Source organism: Impatiens glandulifera, chromosome 6 (assembly GCF_907164915.1).
Source record: "Impatiens glandulifera chromosome 6, dImpGla2.1, whole genome shotgun sequence".
Taxonomy (NCBI): domain Eukaryota; kingdom Viridiplantae; phylum Streptophyta; class Magnoliopsida; order Ericales; family Balsaminaceae; genus Impatiens; species Impatiens glandulifera.
Window position 1 is genome coordinate 629902 of NC_061867.1, and position 9740 is coordinate 639641.

General features: G+C 28.7%; 2 protein-coding genes across 2 annotated transcripts; both read right to left on the bottom strand.

The window, feature by feature from the left end:
- Nucleotides 1-3167: 3167 nt before the first annotated feature.
- On the bottom strand, nucleotides 3168-4409 carry LOC124941539 (F-box/kelch-repeat protein At3g23880-like). The gene has a single exon (XM_047481879.1). It carries the CDS (start codon nucleotides 4407-4409, stop codon nucleotides 3168-3170), a length of 1242 nt encoding a protein of 413 aa, XP_047337835.1.
- A 2239-nt stretch (nucleotides 4410-6648) lies between these two features.
- On the bottom strand, nucleotides 6649-7585 carry LOC124941238. The gene is made up of 3 exons (XM_047481534.1): nucleotides 7241-7585; nucleotides 7075-7160; nucleotides 6649-6901 (listed from the first exon to the last, which is right to left on the bottom strand). The coding sequence occupies exons 1-3, from the start codon at nucleotides 7539-7541 to the stop codon at nucleotides 6662-6664; spliced, it is 627 nt and encodes a 208-aa protein (XP_047337490.1). The 5' UTR covers nucleotides 7542-7585; the 3' UTR covers nucleotides 6649-6661.
- Nucleotides 7586-9740: the final 2155 nt, after the last annotated feature.

Consider the following 9740-nt stretch of genomic DNA (forward strand, 5'->3'; position numbering starts at 1 on the left):
CATGTCGGCCAAGCATGGGCCATTCCCTAGTGGGCGACCAACCGTGCTAGGGGTGAGGGCAGGGACATGTGCCTTTTCAGTCATCGTGACATCGAGCTTTCTTACGACGAAGCTCATGTTACCCCCCCAATGTTGGAAAAGAAGTATATCTTGATTTTCTACAGAGTTTTCCACAATAAACTTCTTCAAACCATTGGCCATGTATAATTTATCATTTTGAGTATCATTTTGAGTCTTGGCTAATTTGACAATCCAATTATTATTGGAATCAGGACCGTGTAGGATAGCAAAGGAATAGGTTGAAATGTCATTCCCTAAACATTCTTTGGCAAACTTTCTGGGAACTTTCTGTATATATATAATTAATTATATCAATAAATAATAATACACAAACAATAAACAATGAAAAAAATAATAAAGAAATAATACAATTTTAACGTGGTTCACCAAGATAATTTTAACTAGACTGTGTTTTACTACACTGTTAGAATAATATAATTTTACAATAGTAAAATTGTAAGGTGTTTGGTTGAATTGATTTCATATGTATAGTAAAATGAAGCTATAATTTATAGTTTGAAAGGGATATAAGCTAGTAATACCCTATACATGTTACAAGAAGGTATTAAAATTTTAATTTATTTTTTAATCTTAATTTTTTAATATTAACATTAATTTGTTTTTTAAAATTTTCATTAAAGTTTAATTATTTAGCTTTATTTATTTTTAATTTTAGTTTATATTCCTTTTTTTAAATAAACTTATTTTATAAATTTTAATATTTAAAATTTTAAATAATTTTAAAATTTATTTATTTTTACAATAAAAAACAAAGTTAACGTTTATTTTATAATTAGTAGTATAAAAATAATAATAATATTATTAACTATAATTATTATCTCTTAATCGTTAGTTCAATCATTTAAATTTTTTATATATTATCATTCATATTTAAAAAAAATTATGAAATAATACTAAATATTTATTTTTATATATTATTATTAATTTAAAATAATAACGTAATTATATTATTATTTATTTATTTTATATAATATTAATAATATTTAAAGTAATTAAAATAAATTTTATATAACATTAAAATATCAATAAGGTTAATTAAAAATAATATTAAAAAAATATTTAACAAAGATAAAAAAAAATAAAAATATTATTTTATTCTTATACTTAAATTTTATACTATCTACCAATCAAAAAATTATGAACCTATACAATTTATATAATGTCTTATACTTCTAATCAAACAATAATAGTATATATAAATTATATTCTTTTATACCTCATTACAATTTATACCTCCTTATTATTTATACTCAATATGTTGTACATCATACCAAACGCAGCTTTATAGTATAAGTTATAATATTCACAAGGTAAAAATTTAAGTAGAGAAAAACTTCAAATTTTTAAAATGTTTGGTTGTATCTTTAAATAAGTCTCAACTAGTTTAACATTAATATCTTATTGAGAAATCTCCAAAATATTATTTGTTAGTTGTAATATTATACTACCACTAAACAATTCAATGTTACTGTTAAGCTTGAAACTATAACTTAACTTTCCGAGTTCTTGATACCAAGAATCGGGTTTATGATAGTTGGGACCAAGCGTAGAATTCAATACTCAAGCACAACGGATATAAAATGAGAAGAGAATTCGAGCTTAAGGAGAGAAGAACCAAAGGTGAGAAGAGAAATACTACTAGAATACACCTAGTAGTCGAAGATAGGGGTCCAAGACCGAGAGAATAACTTAGAGTAACAACTTTCACAAGCTTCAATTCATAAACCAAAAAGTGGGGTGGGCATCAGCATTTAAAACGGCTGAATTACCCAAGAGTATTCTGTTACCAATTTGTTACACCAACTTAAAAAATAACAGAATTCAGTTTGAGAGTGATATAAGAGAAGGGAAACAAAACAAAATTATTCAACAACAAAACATAAATTGACCCATGTGCACCCTAGGACCACCGAGGCCTTACTTTGTGGACCCTAATAGTTACTTACTCAACACATATACCAATATAAAATTACTTTTACCTAGACTAAATTAGAAATTGAAATTTTTGTTTAAAATAAGGAAATGTAAATGAAATTATGAGTGTTTTTTTTTATATTTCAGATATATACTTTCCTAAATAAAAAAATTTAATCGAGAGTAAAATTTTGAAAATTGAAAAACAGACAAAAGAGAAGAAGTTGTTCTAATGAAAAGGATGCCCAACTTGAGATCTAATACAATTATTTTTACCTAATCAATATTTCAAATAATATAATAAATCTAAATAAATAAAGTGATGAAAATGATCTTTGCTTTCCTAAAAATAAACTTAGCCTTTAGAAATGAAAACAAAGAAATAATAAAGTTGTTGCATAAGTTATTATTTTCCATAGTTATAATGTTAAAAAGATAAAAGAGAATGGAAAGTTACTGACAATAGGAAATCAATCCTATATATTCAGTTTACAAAGAGTTGTAAAATCAACCTTTAAATAAAGAAAACATAACACAGTTCAGTTAATACATCTCCATCTGAAAAGAGAGATTTTCCACAGCCATTTTGTATGAAAGACTTCAAGTCAATACCCACCATCAATGATTCATGATCTTCACTTATATTCCTTCATCTGAGTCTGACAGAATAATTTATCTGCGTGATCAAAAGAAAAAGAAATGCAGATCAAGCACAAAATTTATATACACACCATTAGAATCAAACTTCTTTTAAATCTTAAAAGCTATATAATAAACCAAGCTAAAACTTTAGAATGAGCTTTTTTTCATCGAAAGGAGGTATGAATGAAATCATTTATTGATGAGAAGTATGAGGTAAAACATCTTGTGAGTATAGCTGCTTATTGTGTTTGGTTGCAGAGTGATATATACACACTATTTCAACATACAAAATTGACAACAACAAAAATTATTCAAGTATATATCTATCTAGGGGTGATTGAGCAAGCAATCCTCATTCACTTATAGAAGAAGAACACACACACACACACACATATATATATATATATATATATATATATATATATAAAGCTCATGATCACCTAAACTTCAGGGGAAATCATATGAATTATGTAAAAAATAAAACATTTTTTTGTTAAAGAGAATGCAATAAAATAACCAAGAATCTAAGACTACTTTCTTACATCTTCATCAGCCACCTCAGATATTGATTTGTTGCTGGCATCATCAGGTGAGACAAGGCTCTCAACATAAGTTGCCACATCAAGGAAATTGCTGAGATTTTGAATGTCGGGTTGTGTAACAGTCTTAGTCTCAAGATTATACAACATCAAATCCGAACCAATCAACATAAGCACTTTATTCTTGCTAAAAATAATCAAGGATGCACAATACTTGAAAGTATCTATCTCACATTGATAAGATATTGAATACATCTTCGACCAGGACTCTACTTTTCCAAACACCTTCATTACCCATAAATCAATTTTCATCATCTCTTCAAGGTAAAATAGTTGACATAGTTTTCCATCTAAATTCCCTATATTTAAACCCCAAATAGCCCTCTCCTCCTTCAAATAAACGGGTCGTGAGATTACAGACCAGGTTTCTTTCGACAAATCAAAAGAGACAATAAGGCCACCAGCTGCTTCCCAGTTAAGCGATCCACTCACATAAGTACACAAAGCATACACCTGACTCCTTTTATATACATTCTCAATCCTACTCCACAAACCACTCTTTAACCCATAAATCTTTCCTTCAGGCATATAATTCCATTCTATACTATTACTAATTCCTAAAAGGTAAATAACAACCACCTTATAATCATCATTAACTTCATCATATCCAAACCCATACGAAACAATTCGACCTACATCTATTTCAGTACCATAATGAGGCAGTCTCTGTGCCTTTCCAGTGCATGGGTTCCATACATATAAGGAAGCTTCCACTGAAAGCAAACTGAGACAAACCAACCCGTTAACTGAACCAATTATCCGAACAGATCGGTGTGGGTTCACCCATGGATAATTGAGTCCTGTAATAGATGATTCTCCATTCATAACAGATGACATAGAACAGAATTTCACATCAAAACGAGGAAAAGCAGTTTTCATAATAAGCCTATGGCTTGCATGATCCTTGTTTTGTATGTTACCTTTCAGATGGGCTTTAACAAATGCTGGATCAGATATCAAAATGCGCCAGGATTTGCAGACGGACTTAAATCGGCTGAGTGATTTGACTGGCAGTTTGATTAGGATGTCTGAAATGATTTCTTCTGGAAGGGAGACTGCGAGATAGATGAAATCAGAGTCTGCGGCTGCGGCGGCGGTGGAGCTTTCTTGAATGATCTTGCCCCGGTTTCTCCACCTCCTTCGATCCTTAAAAGGATCGCTGTTGATGACCATTGTTGAAGAACTGGGAATCGATTGAGAGCGGCTAGGGTTTGGAGGAAGTAAAATGAATTATCAATTAGGGTACTCGTATATATTCAATCTGGATCAATCTGACACGTTTCATAGTTCATATTCATTAGAATCAATCGGTAGTAGGTCATTTGGATCAATCTGAAACCATTTGATAGTTCATATTCAATAGAATCAATCGGTAGCAGGTCATTTGGATCAATCTGACACGTTTCATAGTTCATATTCAATAGACTCGATCAGTAGCAAGTCATTTGGATCAATCTGACATGTTTCATAGTTATTTTCATGTTCATGCGCTGAATTTACTTTTTTTTTCTTTTTTTTTATTGAATAAAAAAATGAATATGTTTACCAATTATCATGTAATAGAACACAAACATTATCAAATTAGTTTTTCGTGCTTAAAAAATAAAAAATAAGTTAACTAATTAAACGGTAAAAATTGGTTTATAATTTTTTCGCGCTAAATTTATTGATTAGTAAAGATATATTTACAAAGTATCAAAATCTAAAATTAAAATTTTGATTGTAAATATATTTTTGTAAAAAAAACATAACACTTTCAAACTAGTTTTCGCAATTCAAAAATAAGCTAATTAACTAAATTAATGGTGTGATTTCAACCGTTTCAAGCAGGGTAATGTTTTATCGCTAAATTTACTATTTTCGGCCGAATGATTGAATACAAATTCTCTTACATTTAGTTACAAAGTACCGAAGTGTACAAATCTTCAGATTTGATATTGAGGAACAAAGATTTTGGTTGTAAATGTATTTTTGTAAAAAGTCATTAACAATATTAAATTAGTTTTTCGCATTTCAAAAACAAGTTAACTTTTAACGGTAAAAAGTGTTGTTTCCGTTGTTGGAGACATGATAATGTTCCGATGCCAAATTTACTATTTTCGATAAGAGGATTGAGTTAAGATTTTTCAGATTTGATATTAAAAAAAAAGTTTTGATTGTGAATGTATTTATGTAAAAAAAAACATAAATATTATCAAATTAGTTATTCGCACTTAACAACAAAACTAACTAATTTAATTATAGAGTTTGTTTCAACTCTTGTAAATGTACAATACATCTTAATTTAAAAAATACTAGAGTAATGCTGGTGCAATATGCATGTATTCAAGTAATTATCATAATTATTCTTTTTAAATAAATATCTTAATTAGAAAAACATAGATTAGCATAACAACAGACAAATCAAAACGAAATATAAGATATAATCAAATTTCTCTATTCTCATAAGTGACGTGGATTATATTAATCTAACTCTTATAGTTAAAATCACATATTAGATGAAATATATAAAAAAAATACATTATGTCACAAAAATAAAACTATTCTAAATCTAGCTTTAAGCTCTAATTAGCATGTGTATATAAAACACGTCTACATTAACGAATAATAATACATCCCCTCTCGAAATTTAAATATTTTAAAAAAGAAAGCTAATACATTAATAAACTTGAGAAGAGAGAAAATTATACTATACAAAACAATAATAATTAAACTAAATTATTTCTCTTTTCAATACTAATCTATTAGTTGAAATGGTTTGACATAAAAATTATGTATTAAAATAGAGTGGTTAAAAGATAATTGTAAATAGAAAGAAATGAACATACCAACATGTCTAATTTGTTCTATATGATATTATAAAAGTTGAAGCATAACTCCATAATGAATTGAGTGAGTAAAAATATGTCTCCCTCCCTCAAAATGAATGAAAACATATGAAATTGCAAATCAAGAAAAAGAGTGGAAATATGAAATAGACAACTTAGTTTGTATAGAAATAATTTGATGTAAGGTGAGATAAAAATAATTATGGCTGAAAAAATTAAATTTGGATTGACATTTTACACTTAAAAAGAGGTCACATTTGATATCTTAAAGTTTTGAAAAAACAACACTAACCAACACTAATAAAATTACTTATTTATACTCTAAAATATGTTAAGAGTAAATATATTAATAACACACAAAAAAAATGAAATAAGTAATTAAGATAACATTTCTTTGAATAGAATTCCAAACCTTATCATAAAACATAATAATAAAATATCTTTGGTCTAATATTGAGAAACAATCCATACCAAAATAAAATCAGATAGAGTTTTGTAAATGAACGATATCAAATCTTACCAACGACAATAACAATAAACTTAGTCTTCATAACTGAGGAGTCCATAAAAACAAACCTTACCAACGACAATAACATCTTAGGGTAGTCCATAAAAGAAATGGACCTGCATCATGTTACTCTCCACAAGCTCAAATACGCACGTATCACCCGACTTGAGATTGTTCTGCTCGACAAATGCTTGAAAACCGTTTGAGAACGCATGGTATGATCCGAGTGGAATAATAGACACGGTCCACATTTTTTTATCTGAGTTTCGCAGGACAATGCTAGTCTTAGCAATAGGCATGTGTTTCTCAAAGAATTCAGATGGAATGATCTACATGAATTATTAAGAGCTGTCAAAACAATATTAAAGATATAATGTTTGGAAAAACACATAAATTTGTGACATCAGGTTTAATTATAAGTTCGAATTTTCATCCCACAACATTTAAAATAACAAAAATATTAAAAATGTGATGTAATCAAATGAATGTTTAATGAACTTACAAGAGTTTGGTTCGTGGCACCAAGGGAACGCTGAAAGAATGGGAACATGGAAGTGAAGAAAGTGCCTTGATTTTTGACGAGTTCACCTATTAGAGGCTCATTTGTAAACTTAATTTAGTAAATAAACACGAAATTGCAATGAATTTCTTATATGCATAATAAGTACCTCGGAAGCATGTGTTTCGCTTTTTTGGAGGAACAATGACATTGACACTTTCATTTTCATGCACTTGGTTCTTTCCCGATATACGAGAGGTGGAACCATCAACGATAGGTGCATTAGCTTTCCTCGGCCTGCCTCGTTTCTTTCTCTCATCTACAACATTTTCACCAGTGTTATTATTCATGTCGGCCAAGCTTGGGCCATTCCCTAGTGGGCGACAAACCGCTCTAGGGGTGAGGGCAGGGACATGGACATGTGCCTTTTCAGTCATCGTGACATCGAGCTTTCTTACGACGAAGCTCATGTTACCCCAATGTTGGAAAAGAAGTATATCTTGATTTTCAACAGAGTTTTCCACAATAAACTTCTTCAAACCTTCGGCCATGAATAATTTATCATTTTGGGTCTTGGCTAGTTGGACAGTCCAATTATTATTGACATCAGGACTGTGTAGGATAGCAGAGGAATAGGTTGAAATGTCATTCCCTAAACATTCTTTCACAAACTTTCTGGGAACTTTCTGTACATATATAATTAATTATATCAATAAATAATAATACACAAACAACAAACAATGGAAAAAACCAAGTTTATAACACCAAATTATATTAAATTAAACTCAATGGTGTCTCATTTCTATCATAACTAATCTACAAAATGAAATATCTTCTAATACAAAATTGAAAGAAGATATATATTCAAATTGAACAGTTACAAATAAATAAATATATAACATACCAAAAGATCTAACTTATTATCCGATATGAGTCTACAAAAGCTTGATTTCGGATGACCAGAAAGCTCCATGATCGATTTGCTTGGGATTGACCACCAAACGAATGTGAGATCTCGAAATATGTTTGAAGTAAAATGATTTGTTTTCTTTTACACAGAAAATCAATTTCTATTTTATCAAAAAGGTATTTTTTTTAAATAAAAATTATTTACTTTTTGGGTAATTAATTAATTTGCTTCAATATTCTCTAAATATAAAATATATTTTTGACTAATTAATTAATTTATTTCTTTATACTCCAAAACTTGTAGATTGTAAGAATCTTAAATAATAATATAAAATAAGAAAAATAAAGAACTTTTGTTTAAATAGAATTATCATGAATAAACTTTTTGGGTAATATAATTATATAATGTCCTTTTCATTATACAAAATTATTATTTTTTAAAATATTATATAATGTCCTTATACATTTGAAACCTTAGTTAATTACCTTTACAAATGACAAGTACTACAAATAACTAATGTAAAACATGACTCTATTTAGACTAAGTATCACCCGACTTTAAATTATTTCGAGTGACAAAATTTAGAACACATGTTGCCACCTAAGTGGAATAGTTGACAGAGTCCATCGCTCAATAATGCTTGTCATATTAAGAGAGGAGAATGTTTCACAAAGAGTTGGGAATGGTCTGCAAGAATTATTAAGAAATGTCAAACAACATTAAAAAGATAATCAAATCTAATGAATGTTTAGGGACTTACCAACAAGCGATTTGATCTCATTTGTTCTAAGGCAACAATGGAAGAATGCATGTGAACTTCGAAGTGAAGTCATTCCATTGATCTTCCACGACTTCTTCCCCTATTAACACGCTCATTGGGAAGCATGCATCGATCCATCTTCGAATTTGTGTCAAAATTGAGCTCATCTTCTTTTTCTATTATCAATAATCATTTGTAAACATAGTAATTTAGTAATTGAATGAGAGATTTCAATGAGTTTCTACATAATAAAAACCTCAATTGTATTTGTGTCATATGACATTGCTTCTTTCTTGATAAACGGGAGGTTGAATGGTGAATCATAAGTTCGCCTTTTCTCGGCATGTTTTGTTTCCTTTCCTCACATTGTAGGCAAGGGCATGTGTCTTGAGCCTGCTTACAAATAAGCACATGTTACATTGATGTTTGAAGAGCATGAACTAGGGTGAAATTTCATATCTTAAACACTTTTCTCATAAACTTGGATGAAACATTCTTCATATGATTAATTCATTACAATAATAATAATAATAATACTCTAATCATATTTTAAATAAATTCTCCAAGATCTTAACAAAATCCTTGATATAGTACTCCACATACAAAGAAGTATGTAAGAAATTAATCACTAATTAATGTTTATTATTGAACAATTTTGATGAAATAGTAAAGGTAGGTCCAATATAATTAGATGATTTTTCAAAAATGTACACCAAAGTTAAATATTCAAAGATATTGATTTCATTCTCACAATTAAAATTTAACAAAAGTGGATGTCACACACAAGATTGTAACACTTATTTTGGGGAAAATGGTCATTTATAAAAGAAATCGAGAAAATTTTAGTAACATTGAGATCAAACAAAAATATAAAAACAAACATAAACAACAATGTAAATAAACTTCATAACATAAAAATCAGGTTAAGCACAACAAAACATAAATAAACTAAATTGTCTATTTTTTCGATCCTAATCTAAAAGTTGAAATGATTTAAGA

What these genes read in the sequence shown, in the direction of transcription:
- LOC124941539 (XM_047481879.1), bottom strand. Translation starts at nt 4,409, where the DNA reads ATGGTCATCAACAGCGATCCTTTTAAGGATCGAAGGAGGTGGAGAAAC.
- LOC124941238 (XM_047481534.1), bottom strand. Translation starts at nt 7,541, where the DNA reads ATGAGCTTCGTCGTAAGAAAGCTCGATGTCACGATGACTGAAAAGGCA. An exon ending in GCGAAACACATGCTTCCGAG is followed by an intron (nt 7,161 to 7,240) that starts GTACTTATTATG and finishes AGCCTCTAATAG; the next exon opens with GTGAACTCGTCAAAAATCAA. An exon ending in GTGCCACGAACCAAACTCTT is followed by an intron (nt 6,902 to 7,074) that starts GTAAGTTCATTA and finishes TAATTCATGTAG; the next exon opens with ATCATTCCATCTGAATTCTT.